Source organism: Schistocerca gregaria, chromosome X (assembly GCF_023897955.1).
Source record: "Schistocerca gregaria isolate iqSchGreg1 chromosome X, iqSchGreg1.2, whole genome shotgun sequence".
Taxonomy (NCBI): domain Eukaryota; kingdom Metazoa; phylum Arthropoda; class Insecta; order Orthoptera; family Acrididae; genus Schistocerca; species Schistocerca gregaria.
The window spans coordinates 667,479,381-667,503,750 of record NC_064931.1 but is presented as its reverse complement, the minus strand read 5'-3'; the positions used below and the strand labels follow the sequence as shown (position 1 = coordinate 667,503,750).

At 40.2% G+C, this 24,370-nt stretch overlaps 1 protein-coding gene across 6 annotated transcripts in view; it reads left to right on the top strand.

Annotated features, from left to right (window-relative positions):
- The window catches only part of LOC126299171 (serine/threonine-protein kinase NIM1-like), a 511,818-nt gene that overhangs the window by 210,829 nt on the left and 276,619 nt on the right, over nt 1-24,370 (top strand). For 2 of the 6 annotated variants that reach the window (XM_049990932.1, XM_049990935.1), the window contains one exon: nt 8,348-8,369. The exons of 2 other annotated variants lie outside the window; for them this stretch is intronic. In XM_049990932.1, the coding sequence (XP_049846889.1) occupies nt 8,348-8,369 (22 nt within the window). 2 more of the 6 variants (XM_049990934.1, XM_049990937.1) reach the window with 2 other exon arrangements.

The window sequence follows — 24,370 nt, the reverse complement described above, 5'->3', positions numbered from 1 at the left end:
TTTTGCTTCACTTCTGTTGTGTTGCGCTGGAACGCTGAAAGTTTGTCACTTTCAGATTGATTGTAGAAATAATGTTTTTAGTCCACAAATTAGTCTTGTAATTTCATTTTAAAGTCTGAAGTGTTTTGAACAACTTTCACAACTGCCCACTGTTATATGATGCCTCTTATAATGTAATACACTCAAAATACGAAACGTCAACCGAAATGCAACGGTAATTACAATGTTTTTATATTCGGAGGGAGTGAAATTAGTCCCCGTGATGTAAGTTTCCTTGATGTTCCAGTATCACTCCAGGCTGTCTCATCCAACAAGGCTGCTGCTGTTTTCATTTCTCATTCTTGCCTAATATGAAGTTCCGCACCGTCTTTGATAAGAAAAAGAAAGAAAGATGACAGTTTAAATTCCCACCCACAGCGCGGTCATCAGAGGTGGAGCACAAGCTCGGAGTGCGAATTGACCGTTCCCTTTTAAAATGAACCATTCCGGCATTTTCAAAGACCTATTTAGGGAAATAATTGAAAAACTTAATCTGAATGGTAGTACAGGTGTTTGAGACAGCAAAATTACTATCCCATCTCTTCCTTTCGGAATTAGATTTACATGTACTCCAGATCTATAAGAACAAAGGTAAATAAAAAATACATTTGGTGCTGTTGCTAGTCACTCACTCATTTCTGTCGTAAGATTTATTCTCAGGTACCATCAAAGGGCAGTTGAACTTGCTAAAAATGTTGGTTACATTCGAGGGTATTCTTACACCTTTGTAAATGGCTTTCCGTTATTTTAGTTACCTCTAAAGTTGGATAGTGCTGCGAGATACTTGAATTCAAGTGAAAAAGCAGGAACACGATTTAGTAAATGTGTGCCCACTTCTAATTACAGATGCTGGAAAACAGATACTATGTCGTTAATCATCCATGTTGCAATAGAACAAACGATGTAATAGAACGGACAACTTACGGTGTGTATTGTTCTCCAAACGGAGAACTATATAATTTTTGAGTCCGAATTCAGCAACAGGTCGTAGCAATATACTTAGATGACGTAAGACCAAGCGACGTGCCGCAGTGATAACGAGCAATCCACGGGATTTGTATTCAAAACGTGTGGGATTAAACTGTCCTCTAATTAATCGTTCTTTAGTTTTCTGCGATTTCTCTAAATTACTTCAGATGAATGTCAAAATTGTGACTGCTGCAAGACTACAGCCAGTTGTTCCACCTCTCCATGTCCTGCTGATCTGTTATCCATCTCTAATTAATTCAACAATAGCACGACAAACTGTAATCTTCCTTTAATTTACACGTTCACATTGTGTATAAAAACCAGATGGATAACATTTTTTATATTCTCTGCTAGTTAAGAATGCAAGTGATCGTGTTTCAGTGGTCCATATCGCTGCGACAAAATGCGCGCTGATTAAGACCACGGTCCTGAAGTCTTGAGGTGCAGGTTTTAGGTCCTTGTCCGTGTTAACCTGGTTTAGATTTCACGTTTCAGACGTAACAGCTGAGCCCAAGTATCACATAACTTTATTTGAATAGCTATGTATATTTACCTTTTCATCTCTGTACTCGCTTTTCCACTTTTGTATCTCGTTGACCTCTCTCCATTAAGTACACAACCCGTGAAGGAAACGTTCATCACCTTATTAACGATGACATTTGTACTTTCCACCGTCCAGCTTACATTTCTCGTCCCTTTTGTTTAGTTCTGTTTTTCTGTTTCACCTGTGCGTGACCTCAGAGTGCCACTGTTTGTTGTGTCTTTCGCACTTTTCGCGTGGTCTCTGTGGGCTGCATAGTGCTTACATTCGTGCAAGTCGCAGCTTAGCGCCAGGGTCCAGCTTACGTGAGACGCTCATCAGCACGGTGAGCGCCGCTGCGCAAATACAGCCACTGCTGGCGCGCTTGCAGACAGCTGATACATGGTACCACGGCAACAGCCTCACCGGGCTCTGTTACCTCCTGCCGTGGGTCTTACATTCTTTCACAATTTATAAATATCAGAAATATTGCGACCATAAGCCTACCTCAACGACTCTGGTCTGTTGTAAAAATTGTAGAGCTTTAGAGAGGACATTAACGGTGTCTGTGATTAGTCAGAACATCATAATCACAGTCAAGAACGTGATCTTTTCAAGAGACTCAGCAGCGTCACCGTTTTATTTAATCCTCGTACGTGGATCGTAGACGACGAGAATGGGAATCCTATGCGAGACAAGGAAGACATTTTTGCGAGGTGGAAACAGTACTATGAAAAGTTGTGCTCTGGAAACAACAACAGTGTGGACAGCCAATCACTTCAACAAATTACAATGGCACGCACAATCTTACAGTGAAACAGTGAACGCCGTATGAGGAATTATTAATCAGTTGGTGTAGACGGTGTAAGTGGGAAAATGATCAAAGAAATGGGGCAGGAAAGTGTTCGTGTGCTGCTTGCATTGTGTAAAAAATTCTGTAAAACTGGGAAATGGACAGAAGACTAGTCGAAATCTCTCTTCATGTTCCCACACAAGAAAGGGTCAATCAGAAACAGTTCCAACTATCGAACTATTTCTCTCATATCTCAGACAAGGAGAATTTTCCTCTACATCTTGAACCAGCGTTTGGAGTCGTACATGCAGCCTAAAAAGTCCACGAAACAAGCAGGTTTTGTTGAAGGAAAAGGAACTCCTAATTAGATCTTTAACACACGACGAATAATTGAGAAACCGCGAGAGTTCTGTATTCCTGTTTTACTCAGGTCCCTGTATTATAGGAAAGCCTTTGACTGTGTTGTCTGGAAAAAGTAGTCGCAGGTACTTGCAGAGTTCGGTGTCTAACCACACCTGAGGGCAGTGATCAGAAATCTTTGCAATCTGATTTCTTCAGTGTATCAAAAGGAGTCAGACAGAGTTGTGTCCTTTCCCAAACGGTACATCTACAAAAAACACGTTATTAGGAATGCTCTTGATGGGTAGACTAAAGGCATTTCAGTTGGTGGAAGAACTATTAACAAGCTCGTATTTGCTGAAGACACCGTGCTTTTAGCCAGCAGCGAAGATGAATTTGCTAAGCTGCTCACAAAAGTAAAGGACCTTAGCTTATTATATGGATGATGATATGGATTAGATATATCTCAGCAGGTCCAAACTCATGATAATGAGCAAAGGTCCCACTCACAGATCGATTAAAGGAACTGGAAACCGTTCATTCTTTCATCTATTGTGGGTCAACCATCTACGACACAAAGAGCTGTGAATATGAGATAAGAAGACAGAGAGTGGTGATGATGAAGTTCAAGATCTTACGAGAGAAGAGATGGAGAAAATCTAGAGAGAATGATGGAAGGAAACATCGATGGAGGGGGAAAAAAGCGAACAAGCGGATGGACGAAATCAAGATGATTTCGGGTTTACCTTTTGATCAGGCTGTAAGAAAGGCTAGTAACAGTCCAGAATGGAGACGCTTGCTTCGCGTTGTCATGACGCTCAGAAACGAGCGCAACGAGATGATGATGATGATATTTTTGGGAACCGAAGATCTCCTGTTTATGAATCGAAATTGTTTCAGAATGATGACTGTGAAACCTATCTAGCTCTGTCCGTCTACTTCTTCTATATATCGGCGCCCAGGTTGGAAGGTGTTCGATACATCTCTGCTCTGCAACCTACTGAACAAAATACGAGAGTACGGAATATCAGACCGGCTGTATGACTGGAATGAAGAGTTTCTAACAAACAGCATCCAGCAGGTCAATCACAACGTAAAGAAAGCTTCAGAACATAATTTGGGGCGTACTCCACGGGAGTGTTACTGACACCTAATTGTGGCTTCTGTTCTGTAGATATACGCTCCTTTCAGAGTCCATATGCAGGAAAGATGCAGGCGGCTAAGATCATACTATCAGTAAACGATGAATTCATGCAACAGAAACTACCGCCTGCAACTATGCAGTACGTTTATCATAAGGAACACCTCCCTCTTAAGAGAAAAAGGAAAGTTCCATCATTAGCGTAGAATTTCACGTTTTTGTGATGGGCTGCATCCGACGTGAGCGACAGAAGCGATGGACAGCACGGCATCCGGATGCATTACTTTCCAGTTACAAGAAGCAGCATCAGCTGACCAACATCTACGGGTGTCCGGCCTGTGTGCGAGATGCAACTCCAGCTACAATTTGAGCCATACAGCTGACTTAAAATAGCGATGCGATAACGATGAATGTTGTCCCTCAAAAGTATGCCACCAACATTAGCCTTAATGAAGAAAATAAGGCGAACAGGCACCGCATTACATGAAATATACAACCAGACGTATCTTCACTGCGAATTTCACTATTTGTATCACCAGCCACGAAGATCTCCAAGCAGCAAATTCTTCGAAAACGCAAGGATGAACATGAATACTTTCGACTATATCAAGGGATTGGAGAGCAGCGTTCCGTTTTTTGACCATCTTTCAGCAGCCAATAAACGTTAAAGAAATTTCTGATCATTGCATCAAGGTAAGTTATTTACCCAAGTTGTAACTAAATTTTTACTGTGTATAAACATGTAACGTACTAGCATTAGGTATTTTTTTTTCGTTGTTCCGGAAGACGGTAAGATCTCGAAGTTGAATGACTGTAGGAAGATACAAGATTACTTAGACAAATTTTCGAGTTTGTGTGATGAACGGCAGGTGGCCCTAAATGTGGATATATGTAAGCTAATGCGGATGAGTAGGAAGAGCAAACGTTTAATGCTCGGGCACAGTATGACTAGTGCCCTGCCTGACAGTCAAGTCGTTTAAATATCTTGGCGTAACATTGCAAAGCGATATATAATGGAACGGGCATGTAAGAACTGTGGTAGGGAAGGCAGATGGTCGACTTCGGTTTATTGGGAGAATTTTAGGACAGAGTGGTTCAGCTGTAAAGGATACCGCATATAGGACGCTGGTGCGATCTATTTTTGAGTACTGCCGGAGTGTTTGCGACCCGTAAAAGGTCGGATTGAAGGAGGACATCGATGCAATTCAGAGGCGGACTGCTAGATTTCTTACCGGTAAATTTGAACAGCACGTAAGGGTTACGGAGATGCTTCGGGAAGTGAAATGTGAATCCCTGGAGGAAAGGCGACGTTCTTTTCGAGAAACAGTATTGAGAAAATTTAGAGAACCAGAGTTTGAAGCTGACTGCCGAAAGATTCTTCTGCCGCCTACATATAATGCGCCTAAGGACCGCGAAGATGATATTTGAGAAATCAGGGCTCATGCGGAAGCATATAGACAATCGTTTTTCCGTCGCTCTGTTTGCGAGTGGAACATAAAGGAAATGGCTCGTAGTGATAGAGGGTACCCTCTGCCACGCACCGTATGGTGGACTGCTGAGTATCTATGTAGATATATATGTAGAATGCGTTACTTAAAATCAGATCTAGCGTAGTTTTGTGGAAAGTTAGCCAATAACAATTTTCTAGGTGTTATTAGTCGCAAAACACAAATTTAATAAGTTTGCAGCGGAGACTGTTTTGCTGGTTTGAAAATCATAAATATGCGCTCTGGAACTGAAGGCTACTATTAAAGGTTACGGTTTCCACTTTAAAACACACTAATGTTACAAATCTCAAATTGTGTGCAAATAAATATTTTAATTCAGGTATTACTCTACAGTAGCATCGTTTCGTCAACTCTAATTTTTATTTTGAATCGATCACACAATGGTGGCAAATACTGTGAAAGAAATGTCAAGAGATCTATGGACACATTTTCAGCCAGGACATACGCCACAACCAACAACAGAGCACTTTTATACAGTTGAGAAGAAGTTTAAACAGAAATGGCCGTTTCCAAACTGCATTGGCAGTATTGATTGGAAGAATTCGTAACCCTTCCGATTGCGGACGTCAACACCTGAGCTTTAAAACTATTTTGTAGTTCTTCTTTCAGTAAAAGACGCAAGATATATATTTGCTTATGTGAAAGAATATGACGCTGGAATATTCCGTAATTCCATTTTTCATAAGACAAATGAATCACATCAACTTGCCTAATCTCGATGTTCATTCCTACCAAACCCAGGTATGAAAGTGCCCTTTGTGTTTCTAGGTGATGAAATATTTTCGTTAGGCATATGCCTAATACGACCATATGAAGCCAGAAATTTGCCAACAAAAAAAAAGGTATTTAATGAGAAAATTTCTCCAGAGAGAATGTTTGTCGAATGTTAATTTAGTATCCATTCAATAACCTTCCCATGAATAAAATTTATTTCACATAAATCTGAAAAATGAGGTCCAAAACTGTCTTCCTTTGCGATAAATAATACACATTCACTTCCAAAAAAAATTTGAAGCTGACCGACTTTGAAAATCGGTGGTGACAAATGTCACACGAACCTAACTAGGTCCATGTTTTCATTTTCAGAGTAAAATTTTTAATATTAAAATGTTTTTATCAGGATGGCAATTCTGGAAAAATACAACAAATCAGTGCCAAAACAACTTTACTCTCTTGACAATGAAAATATGAAATATCGTAAGAAGTTTACAACATAACATTTGAAGATGTCTTTTACTTACCCAAACCAATGTTTTCTACATTCTATGAAATTTTCCGGGACATGTACGTCCCACAACTTACACACTATGTAAAAACCAGCTGACTTACTGAGGTGTGTAGTAATGATACAAACTAACGTCCATGATGTATACGATAACACAATTAGTTACTTCAGGCATTCTTAGAACGAAGGATGTTATTTGATCTGACTTTCGTGAAACAGTCTTACTGTGCCATCTATAAACACACACCGCTCCACTTAATCGCTCATAGTCAATAGATTCACCCCGTGGTTCGCAGCATTTTTCTCAAAGTTCCAAAAGCATCTCACTACACCGAAATACTAGACAGCTACGAGACACAGGTGTCCCACCGCTCAAAACTGCGTATTACTTTATTGGGACATATGTTCCCGTCAACCTCGAAAGGGTTAGTGGAGAATTTTCTTGAAGCCTTTTGCTACTGATGTTCAAAATGCTGTTGCAATAACAGTTTTACGTAATAATGTTATCGATCGTACATTTGATGTAGTAAGTAATGAAGTAACTGTGATATAAAATGTAAGTCTCTACATGAACTTAAAATCTTCGCAATGAGAGGCAGGAAGTGTTATAAATTCCTACTGTGATAATTTTAACTGTATACAAACAGAAAACTCACAGTAAAGCTAATTTAGAAGTGTATCTAGAGAATAACATAAATAACGCCCGTCAAATGTTTCCTTACTGCTTTATCTATAAATGTACATGATCACAAATATATTATGGTTTATTCATTGAAACTGCGTTATCTGACTTAATTGTTAACAAAGGCAAATTTTACATGAAATGCTGAACAACAAAGCTTTTAACTGACATGTCAGTATCACACAGTCACAATGCCATATTAATTATTAATGTACTCACTTTACACTGCATATCCATCTCAAAGCATGTTTTTAAGTTCTATCGAAGATACAGTTTCATCCCTTTTACTTCATATGTACACATGCATGTCCCTGTAAATCATTCACAGTAAATTCTTAATTAACTCATATATTGAACAAATCAACTAGAAGTTTTATTGATATTTAAGTGTTTGGAACACAATTCGTCAGCAGTGTTTCAATTAACCAAAGAAGTTTTCAACCCATACAGATTTTCTGTTACCCTATTAATTTTCAAATTGCTTGCACTTTCTGAGCTACTCTTCTACTCGTTGGTCTTCAAACACATCAACTTCAAATTACGTATCAGATTAACTTAATATTCTTCCTCCTTCCCATGTGCGTTACATAAAAATGAAAAATATTTGTAATGTGTTACCGAGATACTGCTTGCCTCACTTGTCTTGAAATGAACACAAAGCTAGTCCAGTGCACTCATGTAAAAAGTTCTACAAATTTCTGAGCCATACTACTACTTGTTGGTCTTTCAGCAGATCAACTTCCCTATAGTGTTTCAGCTAAACACACATGTGCCACTCTTACCACATCAGTTACACAAAGCTACAATGTAATCATTTAAGTCCTCTTATGTTTCAGTGGCACATAACAAATCACCTTTTACAAAAGTTAATAAATGCAAACTATGATTGATATAATAGGTTCTTGACAAGTGACACAAATAAATCTTGGCAGTTTCAAAACAAATACACATTTCAGTGAGAGAAACGGCCACTTATTGTACTATTTTTTGTCTGATATATTATTTTTCTAAAACTGATTACCTGTGCCACCTTACGTAGTTTCATGAGGGTTAATATAAAGGCAATATAACTTTGTGTCCTTACACCCTAGCGCAGTTTCTAGCATCTTTGTTTCTTTGTTTTGCCTCCAGTTCGAGAATCCCCTTCTCGAAGGTGCTGCTCTAAGGCATTTACTTCTTCCTCCTTGGGGATAAAAATGTTGCTGCTTTTGGTGGTCTTAATCGTGGTGGTGGTGCTGGTGTTGGTGAGTCAATAATAGGAAAATGCTCATCTGTGTTATGGGACACCTCCTCATTTTGAACCCAATCAAGCACAGCATCCATTTTTATGTGGATTGTAGTCTACTTCAGATACCTCAGTGTAACTTGAGACCCTCCTTTGATGTTTGTGTTGTGGGAATTTCGAAGGGCATGTAAGAACATCTCTCCCTACGTGTCTTAATGTTTTTCACAACATTAGTGTGTCCAAGTAGCACCATTTTCTGTGTCCCTCAGCAACTGCATGCCGTAAGGAAAGCTTTGGTCTCATCTTTAGCTTCCTTCTAAATGTAACCCTTAATTACTTTGGTTTTCCTTTTGCATTATCCTCTGGAACCAGAAGCATGTATATGTGTATATAGTTAAAACCTTTCTGTGTGGCTTCTCAGTTATATTTCATGTTTCCCTGTGCTACCCAATATGGCACAAATTTAAACCACTACATCTCATTGAAGAGAGGAATGTGAAAATACGGTCTTTAGTGAAAGCAAGACAGTGTTCGAAAGACATTAGTCAGAATTCGTAAGGCTAATAATATGGAAATAAACATATAATGCATTAATTGCGCGAATAGTAGAGGTATGGAAAGTGACTACCGCATACCTGAAAACGACATTAGCCAACGTTAAACAAACAGTTCCCATTTGTTGCATATCAGCAAAAATCATTGAGAAGTAAATTAGAAGTGAAACTGAACCATACACTTCTTCCAAATATATCCAAATTAATTATTTTTGTGCATTTGGAAAGTAGTTAACTCTTTGGATTGCTGCCTATACTAGCACAGTACAAAAACCAAATGAGTCATTTCAGAGAATAGTGTTCAGGCATTAAACATGTAAGACATAGTTTCAGTATTCACACACTATCCCACACAGGCAGCGGTGAAGGAAACAACGAAACAGCGCTATCATCCCACATCATTAGGTGTATAACTATATGTTACATTGATTTCAAAACATTTCTGCGTTAATTAAAACAATACTAATATGTAGTATACTTACAGTCTTCATCAGAATAAATTGAGAGAGCCTATTATGGTTCACAACATATAAACTATCAGATTATACAAGAACACTGAGTGACACTACTATTTCCACTCCTAGTAGTTACTTTATTTGTATCCACAAAACACTCTCAAACAAAAGTGGAAAAATACATACGAAAAAATCCTTAGTTGTATAATACTATATTGCTCTGTAAACAGGAAATTCAGAATCATTAATTTCTTTCCCCACATGCTAGCGTGCATATTACGTACATTCATAGTACATAAACTGTGATAAATGTAGGGGAAGGGAGGACACTATGTAACTTTTACCTTCAGCACAGCACGTGTTTTATCTCATTATCCACAAAGAATAAAGTCATACAAATACTTGCTCTTGGGAGTAGTTCTTACCAAAGTTTTAAGAAACGGGTGAAAAAAGTAAGGTGACTCCGTGACCGGGCCCAAGGCGTGCAAGATACCTACCAGTCGTGTTGTCACCCTCTGCCATACGGCGTTATGCGTATGCGGTATAGAGCGGCATCGGATCAGCACACCGCTCTCCCGTCTTTGGTCGACTTTCCAAACCTTGGAGCCGCAAATTCTCAGTCAAGTAGCTCTTCATTGGGCAACACGTGGCTGAGTAGACCCTTTTCGTTTCCTCCCACCAAGAAAAAATCCTTGGCATTACTGGGAAGTGAAACAGTGTGCTCTGAATGGCAGTTTGCCACGCTGACCTCACAGCTACAGTGGCGGACATGGAAAAACGGATAATTGTTTTTGTTTTTTACACTTGTACAATCATAACACCAACAAAACAGTCTCTAATGAGTTGGACATAAGTACAGGAACTAAAATAGCTTAAGAAATAGACCAACTTGTATCAAATGCAGGAATAATGTCAGCTGTAATATTCTAGTTAAAAAGAAATTAAGTAATTACAAATAATACTTCTTATTGTCCCACTGCCTTGGTCACAGTGGTCCACTCTTGATCAGATATAAACCTATTGTGATAATTCTTTTGCTTCATGTCCCATAAGTACGTCTGTTGCACACACATAGGATATCAGTATCGTCGTCATACTGGGAATCAGTCTGGGTGACTGACTGATCGGGCTTCGTAACATTAGCCAAGATAGAATTGCTGTGCTGGTACTGCGAACGACTGAATCCAAGGCGAAACTACAGATGTTACATTTTTCCCGAAGGCATGCAAATCTGGTGTATAGTTAATGAAAAGCTACTGCAGTTGTTTTTTACAACCTTATCAAATTCACATGCTCTGTGTCGGACATTAAATTAGGTCGTTGTCAAGTGTTCTGGAACTATTAAATGTTAATACATAATATGGGAATATATACATTTACTTTTTACTAATGGGAGATGAGCGACAGTTTTTATATGTGTACAGTAAAGTGCAGATATATAACTTACGTTACTCTGCAGAGCTGAAAAGTCAAATGGGAAAAAACAGTAGAATTGAAACGGATTTAAAACAGTTTCGAGCCCAATGACATCATGAGGAAAATGGGCATGTCGCAATTATAAAAGCCGTAAAATCCGCTACATTGAAACTGTTAGCTTATAAAGAGTTATTAATATGTTGCAAAATTACATTCTATATTTTTCAGATAAAATGCTAATAGTAAACGATAAAACAGCAGAAGTGAAGTAGACTTAGAAATTTTTTGCACTCAATAACGTCATGAGAGGAACAGATGTTTCGTAATTAAAAAAATTTACAAATAGATTTGGACTCTGACCACTATTTATTGGTTACGAGATCTAGATTAAAGCTGAAAGGATTGCAAAAAGGTTGGCGGTTATGTAGATGGATCCTGGATAAGTTGAAAGAACCAGATGATGAGAGTTTCAGAGGGGGCATTAGGCAATGGTTGACTAGAACAGCAAAAAGAAATACAGGACAAGACGAATGGGTAGCTTTAAGAGATGAAATAGTGAAAGCATCAGAGGGTCAAAAAGGTAGAAAGACAAGGTCTAGTAGAAATCCTTGGAAGACACAGGAAGTACTGAATTTAGCTCATGAAAGGAAAAAATATAAAAATGCAGCAAATGAAGCAACATAAAGGAAATACTGACGTCTAAAAAAATGAAACTGATAGGTAGTGCACGTTGGCTACGCAGCAGTGGCTAAAGGACAAACGTAAGGATTTAGAAGCATATTGCACTATGGAAAAAATAGGTACCGTCTACAAGAAAATTAAATAGACTTTTGGAGAAAAGAGAAGCACTGTATGAATATCAAGAGCTCGGGTGGAAAACCATTACAAAGCAAAGAAGGGAATGGTGAAAGGTGGAAGGAGTATATACAGCGTCTATCCAAGGGAGATGAACTTGAAAGCACTATTATAGAAATGGAGTAGGACGTAGATGGTAATGAGATGGGAGATACAATACTACACGACGAATTTGACAAAACACTGAAAGACCTAAGTCGAAACAAGGCGACTGGAGTAGACAGCATTACGTCAGAACTTCTAGACTTGGGAGAGCCAGCTATGAAAAAATACTTCCCTCTAGTGTGCAAAATGTTCGAGACAAGCGACATACCCTGAGGCTTCAAGAAGAATGTACTAAGTACAATTACAAAGACGGTAGTTGCTGACAGATGTGAAAATTTCCTAATTATCAGTTTAATATATCATGGTTTCAAAAAAATAACACATTCATTACAGAAGAACAGAAAAATTGGTAGAAGCCAAACTTGGGGAAGATCAGTTTGGATTTTGGGATATGTAGGAACACGCGAAGCGATATTGATCCTTCGACTTACCTTTGAAGACAAGTTAAGGAAAGGCAAACCTACGTTTATAGCGTTTTTAGACGTAGAAAAAGCATTTGACAATGTGAACTGGAACACCCTCGTTGAAATTCTGAAGGTAGCAGGGGTAAAATACAGGGAGCGAAAGGCTATCTACAGCTTGTACGGAAACCAGTCGGCAGCTATAAGAATCGTGGAGCATGAAAGGACAGCAGTGGTTGAGAAGAGATTGGGGCAAGGTTGTAGCGTATCCCCGATGTCATTCATTCTGTACGTTAAGCAAGCAGTAAAGGAAATCCGTCAGACAGCAAAAAAAGCAAAGGACTTGGAAGAGCAATTCATCGGAATGAACAGGGTCTTGAAGAAAAAAAAGATGAACATCAACAGAAGCGAGACAAGGATAATCGAATGTAGTCGAATGAAATCAAGTGATGCTGAAGGAATTAGAATAGGAAACGACACTTAAAGTAGTTCAGTTTTTGCTATTTGGGTAGCAAAAATAGCTGATGCCCGAAGTACAGAGTATACAAAGTGTAGACTAGTAATGGCAAGAAAAGCGTTTCTGAAGAAGAGAAATTTAACATCGAATGTAATGTTAATATTAGGAACTCTTTTCTGAAGATATTTGTCTGGAGTGCAGCGATGTATGGAAGCGAAACATGGACGATAAACAGTATAGACAAGAAGAAAATAGAATCTTTAGAATGTAGAAGGATTTTGAAGATTAGATGGATAGATCACGTAACAAATGAGGAGGAACTGAATAGAATTGGGGAGAAAAGACTTTTGTGGCAGTACTTTACTAAAAGAAGAGATCCGTTAATAGAGCACAAACTAAGACATCAAGAGATCACCACTTTATTGTTGGAGGGAATTGTGGTGGGGAGAGGGGGAGGCAATTGTTGAGGTAGACCACGAGATGAATGCAGTAACGAGATTCAGAAGGATGTAGGTTGCAGTAGGTATTGGGAGATGAAGAGACTTGCACTGGACAGGATAGTATGGAGAGCTGCAACATGTCCGTCTTTGGACTGAAGACCACAACAACAATTATGAGACGTACAATCCGTAAAACTGCTAACGTGCATTGGCTTAAGAGTTATATTCTGACTTGTTACGGAATTAAAGTTACATGATTTTCGAATAAAAGCTGAAAGTGATTATTTGGAATTAATAAAAGTGGAGAGTAGTTGTAATGAACGAAGTCTCCAAGTCGAACGTAAAAGTACGACCTCTAACGAGTAAACTTTGAACCATGGGGAACTTTTGAGGGCACTGGCGTATCTTGGACGCATCGCCAACTGCTTAAAAATGTATGTTTACAAAAAACTAGATAAGTTGGGAACTTCCGGAAAATCTTTAAAGGAAATTGTCAGTACCTGGGCGATAGATATCCAAGAAATGACTTGATGCTGCTGGCACCCACTTGGGTAAAATATTCCAAACTAAAATACTCCACCATTCAAATTTCCGGGCAGCGAAACTCTGGAGGATGCCGTCATCAGAAAACAAAGATGACATTCAACGGATTCAGAGCCTGAATATTAAATGTTTTTATACGACACAAAAGTTAGAAAATTTAAAAAGGGATATGGACAGACTGATATTACATGTAGTGGGAATTAGCGAAGTTCAGTGGCAGGATGAAAAGGACCTCTTGTTAAGTGAGTACAAGATGTAAATACAAAATCTAACAGGGTAATGGAGTAGATCTAATAATCACTAAGTATTCCTTGGCGTTTCGGTATTGCAGCCGGATAATGTTAACTACTTGACACGATATTTCGGCTGACAATCATTCAGCCATCTTCAGGTGAATGTTTAGCATGGAGAATGCTAGACCACATCGCTAACTTTATACCAAAAGAAAGGCTCGGAGTCAGATGTACAAACGAAACCGTAGCTTGAGAGACCGCTGTCGAATGTCGCGCCCTCTTCGAATATTGCTTCATCTATGGCGTGCGGGCGCATGCGTAACGATGATACTATATTCGTGCTCTCTGTCGAAATGCTGGCCTGTGGAGTTAAAATTCAGATGTGAAATTAATAAAATTTGTTGTGCCCAGACGTGTCGCTTATTATAAAGTGTTCTCTTTCTGTATATATTGAAGAATTCACCGGGTCCCACGCCTTTTCCAGTAGAAAGTCCCCATCACAATTAAGATCTTACACCAAACGTATTGCCACCAGTTGCTTAATAACTGAATCCCGCCGGCCGCGGTGGTCTCGCGGTTCTAGGCGCGCAGTCCGCAACCGTGCGACTGCTACGGTCGCAGGTTCGAATCCTGCCTCGGGCATGGATGTGTGTGATGTCCTTAGGTTAGTTAGGTTTAAGTAGTTCTAAGTTCTAGGGGACTAATGACCATAGCAGTTGAGTCCCATAGTGCTCAGAGCCATTTGAACCATTTTTTTAACTGAATCCCAGAAAGATCTCGTCTAGAGCAACATTTCCGTGACAGGATCAACAATGGAATGTCCTGTGAAGATACAGTGCTCACCTATGACTGACTGACTCGGCCGATTTAACAGTGCTATTTCATTACGCTCTATTCTCAACGCACTTTTTATTCTATGGTGAATATTTTAAGCAAATTGACTGTGTTGCCTTCTGGAACTGTAGTTTTTTTTTATGGAAGGTAAGATGAATTGGGGTAAGGGACCAAACAGCTAGGTCCTCGGTTCCATCGCATTAGGGAAGGATGGGGAAGTAAATTGGCCGTGTGCTTTCGGAGGAATCGTCCCAGCATTTGTCTGAAGCGATTTAGGAAAATCACGGAAAACCTATATCAGGATGGCCGGACGTGGGTTTGAATCGTCGTCCTCCCGAATGCGAGTCCAATGTGCTAACCACTGCGTCACCTCGCTCATTTTTTATGGAAGACTTTGAGGTGAGAGCACTTCACTTGGCAGAACTTAAATCAAAAGAACTCTTCTGGCGATATTTAGATGATACTTTTGTAGTTTGGCCTCACGGTGAAGATGAATTTTCCCGCTTTCTGCCGTACCTGAATACAATCCGCGAGAATATCAAATTTACAATGGAAGTGAAGGGCGGTTGTCTGTCATTTCTACATGCCTCGGTCAGTCGGAAAGTAGATGGATCATTGAGACAATCCGTTTACCGTAAGCCTACACATAATGACGTGTATTTGCACGCGTCTGGCTGTCATCAGCCATCACAAACTATGGGTTCCTTCCAACATTTGTACAGCGGGTACATGTCGTGTTTGACTGAGACAGCCTCGCAATGGAGCTGGAACACTTACAACCTGTGCTCAAAAATAGTAGGTGTTGTCCACATCAGATTGTACAGTTTTGAGGAGGAAGAAGCGTGACCACTCACGAGATCAAGAGGAGAAGGAGCTCTTAAAGTCCAGAGCGTTCCTCCCATATACCGACCCTATTTCGTCGAAATCGGGCAGAATCTTAAGGAAATATTATGCCAAAGTAATCTTCCGCCCATCTACGAAAATTTTTGCAGTTTTCGGTTCGGTAAAGATGATCTGGGATTGCGGAGGGCTGAAATGTAGAGAATGCTCTGCAGTGTGGCAAAGTCTACATTGGTCAGACAACGCGCACAGTGCATGAGTTACGTAGAACATGATCGCCACACTCGCCTTTCGCAGCCCATTTTTAAGTCAGCCATAGCCAAGCGTTGTATCTCCGCAAGACATTCCATGGAGTATTCTGCCACGGAAACCTTTGTCTCTACAAGATCCTTCTGGAATTCAATTATTAAGGAATCGATGGAAATAAGTTAGGTGGAAGATTTTACTACTCCTAATGGCGGCTTTCAACTGGACAAGGCGTGGGATCCGGTGATTCCTTTAACATCTACAGAAAGTAAATGTTTTGTGACTCGCGACACGTGTGCCGACAGCTAATTTTATTAATTTGACCTGTGATTTTAGCTCCGCGGCCCCGCATTCCGACACAGAGCGCGCATGTAGTACTGTAGTTATGCACGCACCTGCACACCGTAAATTGAGCAATATTCGAAGAGGGTGCGAAACTCGACAGAGGTCGCTCACTTAGCGGCTGCCTTTGCTCTTGCATCCCCGGGCCAATTTTTAGACGCGAAGTTAGCTATGTGAACTAGCAGTCTCCAGCGCTAAACACTCACATGACGATGGCTGAATGGTTGTCAGCCGAAATATCGTGTCAAGAAGTCGACATCATCCGGCTGCAATCCCGAAACTTAACGGAAGACTCTTATACCGGGAAAATTTCAAGAATCACAAATGAAAAAGTAAACAGGAGCGCGGGTAAGCTAATTATAACAGTATAATGAACATCTTATCGTAGCCAAGACACACACAAGGTCAACAACCACCACAGTGTCAACTAGCTCCACGGACGCTGAAGAGACCGAAATACTGTATGATGCGATAAAAGGAAATTATTCAGCTAATCAAGGGAGATATAAATTTGTGATTGGTGACTGAAATTCAATAGTAGGGAAAAAGAGAAGAAAAAATAGATGAAAATGAACTGGGAGAAAGAAATGAAAGAGTAAGGTACCTGGTAGAATTTTGCACAGAGCATAATTTAATCATAGCTAAAACTTGGGTTAAGAAACAAGAAAGAAGGTTGTATAAAATACGAGACCTGGAAACACCGGAAGGTTTCAGCTTGATTATTTAATACTAAGACAGATATTTCGGAACCAGGCTTTAGAATGTAAGACATTTCCACGGGCAGATGTCGATTCTGACTATTTATTACCTGTATATCAAAACTGAAGAAATTGAAAAAAGATAGAAAAGTAAGTAGATGGTACCTGGATAATTTTTCAGGATAGGCAAAATTTCAGGTTTTCAAGAATTTTCTAATTAAAGTGCATCCAAGTTGAGAGTATAGTATGTCTCGTGCACCAGTTGTTAATGCTGGTCATAAGTGCGGAGTATGAAAGATGTCAACAACCGAAGGGTATCTGAAAGGAAGATCCTCCGGAAAATTTATGGGTTCGTCAGACTGGAAGAGGTTTGGGGAGTAAGGTAAAACCACGAAATACAAGATCTTATTGAAGGGAAAGACATAGTGAAATTTGCTATACCTCAAAGAGTACGATGATTAGGACATATGGAGAGGATGACAGGGTTCCCAAACGAATTATGAAACGCAGAGGATATTTCACCAGAAAAGGGCCGACGAAGAGCTAGATGGCTAGACAGTCAGTTGGCTGACATCACCAAGATGGAGAACCGAAGAACGAAGAGAAAAACAGAGAGCAGAGATCTATGGAAGAAAATTGAGGACGCCAAGGCTCATCAAAGGCTGTAATGACGACGACGACGAAGAGGAAGAAGAAGAAGACCTGACCTGGATAAAATGAAAGAGATGTTGCGAGTTTTAAATGGAGCATTAGGCAACGATCGATTGAAACTGGGGAAAGGAATACAGTAGAAGAGTGGGTAGCCTTGAGAGATGCATTAGTGAAGGCAGCGCTGGATCAAATATCTAAAAAGACAAGACCTAGTAGCTATTCTTGTGTATCACAGAAGATATCTAATTAAACTGATGAATGAAGAAAATATAAATCTGCATAACATAAAACAGGCACAAGAGAAAACAGATATATGAAAAACGAGATTGATAGAAAATGCAAAATGTGTAAGTAGGAAAGGCTAGAATTCATATACAAGTCTATAGAAGAATATGTAACTAGGGGAACGACAGATAGAGCCTATAGGGAAATTAAAGCAATCGTTGGAGGAAAAAAAAGCAGCTGCATGGCTGTAAAGAGCTCAGTTGGAAAACCAGCACTTAACAAACAACGGAAAGTTGAAAGATGGAGGGAATATAGGAGGGTGCACTGAAACGAATGCCTCCGAATTTTTATGTGTAAAAATTCTTTAAGCTTTTTTAATAAAACAAACTTTGTTAACTTCTACATCTTTATTATCCATGACTACATATTTTTTCCCAAACGTAGTCACACTGGCGACGAACACATTTTTCCCAACGAGAGACGAGTTTGTTGATAAGGTCACTGTAGAATGTTGAATTTATTGACGGAGCCACAATCTCACATCTGCATGCACCGCTTCATCGCTATGAAACTGAAGTCCTCGAAGGTGATATTAAAGTTCTGGAAAAAGATGAAAAGCGGACGGGGCCAAGTCGGGCCTGAATGGAGGATAATCGATGACAGTGTTCCCAAGGAATCGGATTGCTGCAGATGTCTCAGCACTCGTGTCTGGCCTGGTATTCCCATGCTGAGTGAGAGGGTGCTCCATGTATAGTTACAAATTCGATTATAGTACACCATTTCTCACGCACCCACATAGTTACGTTACACATAGGGATGTTACACCAGACAGTTAAAAGCTTTCTAGCGGCAGAGAGTTGCAACTTCAGTCAGCGGAGTCTGAAAGTCAACTGAGTAATATACATGTCAGTTAATACATCAATCGATATTGAGAATAGAATTCGGAGGCTTTGCTTTAGAGCACGCCCTCCTATAGGTGGGTTATACAAGGGAAATGAATTTGATGGCAATATCATAGGAAGGGAAGAGGAAGTAGATGAAGATGAGATCGGAAATATGATGCTGCGAGAATTTGACAGAGCACCAAAAGACCTAAGTCGAAACAAGACCTCTGGAGTAAACGACATTCCCTTAGAACCACTGATATCTGTGGGAGAGCCAGCCAGACAAAACTGTTGCACCTGGTGAGTAGGATGTTTGAGGCAGGAGTAATGCCCTCAGACTTCACACAGAATGTAATAATTCCAATTTCAATCAATCAGGTGCTGCCATGCGTTAATATGAGAATTATCATTACCTTAGAGCAGAGGTTAAAGAAAGGCAAATCTGTGTCTATAGCATTTGTAGGCGTAGATAAATCTTTTGACAATGTTGACAGCAATACACTCTTTGAAATTCTGATGGTATCAGGATAAAATATAATGAGCGAAATGTTATATACAACTCGTACAGAAACCAGAAGAAAACAGACGACAGAATCGGAGGGAATGAAAGGGAAACAGTGGTTGAGAAGACAGTGTTACAAGGTTATAGGATCTCTCGGGTGGTGTTCAACCTGTACACTGAGATTGCAGTAAAGAAAACCAATAGTAATTGGAGGTGGAATTAACGTTCAGGGAGAAGAAATAGAACTTTGAAATTTGCCAGTGCTAGTGTAATTCCGTCAGAAACGGCAGAGGACTTTGAAGAGCACCTGAACGGAAACACCAGTGTCTTGGAAGGATGGTACAAGATGGACATACAAGGCTAATGGAATGTAGGCGAATTAAGTCAGGCGATGCTGAGGTCATTACACGGTCCCGTCACCTTAATGTGACCACCGCCTATTTTCGACGTCAACGTGCGGTAACCACGGACAGACGGCTGGTAGCAACTCTACGAGTGGAGGGTATATAAAGCGTGTGACGCAGAAAACGGTGCATCGTTGGCGTATTGCGGAAACGGAGAAATTTATCTGAAGTGCAGATGGACATGATCGTTGGCTAACTTGCTAAGAGTGGAAGCATTTCCGAAATGACTTATTTTGTAAACTGGTTGTTTGGTTAAAGTACTCCGTGAATGACAAAATAAGATATCCGGAACCGGCGCCGAGGCAACTTCGATACACCACGGGTCATACATGACGGGAGTAAAGGACGCCCGTGAAGATGAGCACGGCCAATAGACGTGCAACTGTCGAACAGCTGACTGCCTACATGAACCAAGAGGCTACCAACAGCGTCTCCTGAACGACCTTCCAGCGAACGTTGCTACATACGGACTTCCGCAGCATGCGCTTGGTGCTGATTGCTGTTTATTGGTGACGAATGTATCTGAACACCCACTGAGTGGCAACAGGTGGCCTTCTCAGATTAATTACGTTTTTTACTCCATCGAACAAACGGCTATTGGCATGTACGACGTAAAATGTCTGAAAGCAAATACCCTGGAACAATCGTCGGCAGGTTCCAGGTCAGAGGAAGGAGCGTTATGGTCTAAGGAATCTTTTCATGGAATTCTGTGCGTATCATTCTGGAAGCCGCAGTTGATCAGCATAACTACGTATCTACCTTTCGGGACCATTTCCACCCCTAAAATCAGTTTATATCTCCTTGGCAAGATGGAATCTACCAGCAGGAGAGTGCAACGTGTCACACAGCTAGCAGTGTACGTGCGTGGTTCGAAAAGCACCAAGATAAGTTTACCGTACACCCATGGTCACTCCTCGGATTTAAACCCAGTCGAGAATCTAAGGGACCACCTCAATCTGGCCGTTCACGCCGTGGATGTCAACTGAAAAACCTAGCGCAGCTGGCCACAGAACTGGAGTCGGCGTGGCTCCATATCCCTCTCAGTACCTATCAGAACCTCACTGACTCTTTTCGCATATCTTGAAGCAGTCAGCGCTGCAGAGGTGATTATTCTGGCTTCTTACAGGTGTTCATATTAATGTGAATGAACCATGTAGATTTGGAAATGACGATTTAAAAGTAGTAGACTAGTTTTGTTACTTGGGCAGTAAAACAGCTGATGATTTCCGAAGTAGGGTGGATATAAAATGTAGACTGACAATGGCCACAAAAGCGATTTTGAGGAGAAGTTTGTTAACATCGAATATAAATTTAAATGTTAGGAAGTCTTGTCGTAAGTATCTGCCTGCAGTGTATCATCGTACGAAAGTGAAACGTGAACGATAATGCGTTCTGACACGAAGAGAACAGAAGTTTTTGATATGTGATGCTACAGAAGAATGCCCAAGATTAGACCGTAAGTTACGTACCTAATGAAGTACTGAATAGAAAAGTAGGGATCGGTTGATAGGACACTTTCTTAGGCATCAAGCAAACATAATATTGGCATTTAAGGAAAGAGCAGAGGGTACAAATTTTAGACGGACACCAAGAGGCGAATAAAGTAAGCAGGTACGGATGAATGAAGTTTGCAGTGTTTATTCGGAGGTGGAAAAACCTTCCCAGGATAGCGTAGCGTGGAGAGCTGCATCAAATAAGTCTTCGCACTTAGACCGCAACAACAACAAAAAGAAACAACTGTACACTGATTAGCAACACATTTTGCGAGGACTCTCGTGACAATGCCTGATGCGCGTTCTATATCGGCTATATTGAAACAAGTTTTAATTCAAACGTGGGCCGTTGTTGCGGAAGACAGAGCGCTACTAACATCACTCACGTAGGTCACTCCCGTGAGGATAGAATCATGAAAACTGTGGAAAACTCGATGCTGGCGCATAGCCTACTCACCTTCCAATGGACGAATAACAGACAATGTCACGCCATGACTTCATGAGACACTGTGGATTACCTATGAACTTAACGCATTATGGTATTGTACGATCTGCCAAAGTGAAATTGCATGTTGCCACCGTTACGCATAGTCCCATAAGAGTTTTGGCTCTGACAATTTATTATACCATGTGGACTATGGGGATTGAAACCGGCTATTTTCTGACAGTAATGCCGTAATTTAGCTTCATATTCGATGAATTTGGTATAAATCTACACTGTAATGGAAAAAAGGAAAAGAAAGCACCACGAAGGAATTATCCCAATAAGACTGAAGGGGTATATGTGATGATCATGTAAGGACAAGGAAATTATTATAATTTCAGAAAAACTGGGTGATTTATTCAAGAGAAAGAACTTCAAAAATTGAGCAAGTCAGTAACGTGTTTTTGCACCTCTGGCACTTATGCAAACAGTTATTCGACTTGGAATTGAGTGATACAGTTCCTGGATGTCCTCCTACGGGATATCATGTCAGATTGTCATGTTAGATCGTCAAATTCCCGAGCTGGTTGGAAGGCCCTGCCCCAAATGGTCCAAACGTTCTCAGTTGGGGAGATATAAGGTAATCTTGTTAGCAAAGGTAAAGTTTGACAAGCAAGAAGACAAGTAGTAGAAAATCTCGTCGTCTGCGCGTGTGCATTATCTTGCTAATATGTAAACCCAGGACGGCTTGCCATAAAAGGCAAGAAAATGGAGCGCAGAATATAGTCGAAGCACCACTGTGCTATAAGTGTACGGTGGATGACAACCAAAGGGGTCCTGCTATGAAAGCGACCATCGTTACCAGTTGTCGAGCTGTATGGTGGATGATATTGAGGTTGGTATCCCAAAGTGGTCCGGGAGTCTCCAGACGAATCCTCGGACTGGAATGTTATTGACTGGAGTAAAACTGCCTTCAGTGATGAGTCCCTCTTCGAAGTGAGCCCCGATTAGCATCGCAGATGTGTCTGGAGACTCCTCTGACAGCTGTGGAATACCAAGCCATCCTGGCTTAAATTTTGGGAAGATAATGCCCGCCCACAGCACTGAAAGAGTTTCTACCATTTGCCTTGCGGCATTTTCCAAACTCTGTCTTCGCCATCACGATCGTCTGATCTCTCCCCAGTTGAGAACATTTGTAGCATTATAGACAGGGCCCTCCAATCAGATCGGGATTTGGACTACTTAACGAGCCAATTGGACAGAATTTGGCACGTTATCCGTCAGGAGCACATCCAACAACTGTATCAATCAATGCCAAGCCGAATAACAACTTGCATAAGTGTAAGAAGTCTACCAACGCGCCATTGACTTGCTCAGTTCGTCAAGCTCTTTCTCTTGAGTAAATCATCAAACTTTTCTGAAACTGTAATCATTTGTTAGTCTGTACAAGTAAATCACGTCTGTTGATTTCTGTCCCATTCGGATAATTCCTTCGTGGTGCGTAGTTTTTTTGTCATAGACTTTACCTTATTTTACCAAGTACTCTTCAGTCTGTCTTGTGTGTTAGAATCTGGACTTAATACAATAATAGCAGTTTATCATGTTTAAAGAATATTTTTGCAGGAACTGGTACCATTATTCCCTTTCCTGTTACCAGCCACTCCCGACAAGTCTCTCGATCTTTGTTCCAGTGCTCTGTTTGGAAAACACGCAAATATTTACCATAAGCTTGACGAGAACACCAAGCAGACCGCGCTAATTTATTTTCGCTCAGACTCATCTGTTTGTTGTTGCGTGATTCATCTGCAGATATATAAAATTTTGATTTACATTTGTTAATATTACGTCCCGTGTTCCTTTTTTAAGCGAAGATTCGTCTATTTTTATTCTGTCCACTATTTGTTTTGACAAAACTTTTTATATGCACCTTCTTTGCTGTTCATTTAAGCTCACTGCTGTGGAGTCGTTTTCAGCTTAAAAATAGAACAAAAAAATGAAAGGAAGGAAGATTAGCGTTTAACGTCCCGCCGATATAGAGGTCGTTAGAGACGGACCACAAGTTCGAAATGTTTTGAGGTTGGGGAAGAATGTCGGCAGTGCCCTTTAAAAGGAGCCATCCCGGAATTTGCCTGGAGTGACTTGAGAAATGACAAAGCTTTAAATTTGGATGGTTGGAAGTGGATTTGAACCGTAGCCTTCTCAAATGCGAGTTCAGTGTACTAACCACTGAGCCACCTCGCTCCCTTTAAAAAAAGATCGACAAGATAGCGAGACCTGCTGAAGTTTATCATTCTGAGAAGAAATTAGTGTCAAAATCTGTCGAATCATTCAAATGACTCTGCTTATTCATCTGTTTCTTCATTATAGTACATTACAAAATATTATCAAGTAATTGTCAGATGCAAATACAGTGCTTCTCATCAGTCTAGAGCAACTAGTCATTAATTTAACTTAATAATGATGCCTCGGCTGTAATATCCTCAGTAATATTTGCAGATATTAGATTATGAAGTCGTTCATTCACTCACCACCATCATCATCGTTATTAAACCATGATCAAATCCAGGTGACACAGCTCTGCTACGAGGCTGTTCCTTCATTGGCTCCTGTCAGCTGCTCTTTAATTATCCAAATTAATGAACGTGCTAAGAGTAATTGCCTGCCAAATAATGCTCTGTCTTTGGAATACTCAAGCAGGAAGCTGTTCTCGTATGAACCGTATGAAACAATTTGCCAAGTTATTAGCGGCATCTCAACATGTTTAACGATATACGGAGTGTAATAATGAACTAAAAAATAAAAAAAGAAATAAAACCGAGCAATGCAAATGAAATGAAATACGATTAATGAAATAAAAAACTCAGCCAAATTTTTGCTACATTGTTACTTTTCCCATCAGTTTATACGCTGATAAGTTGTTATACTAC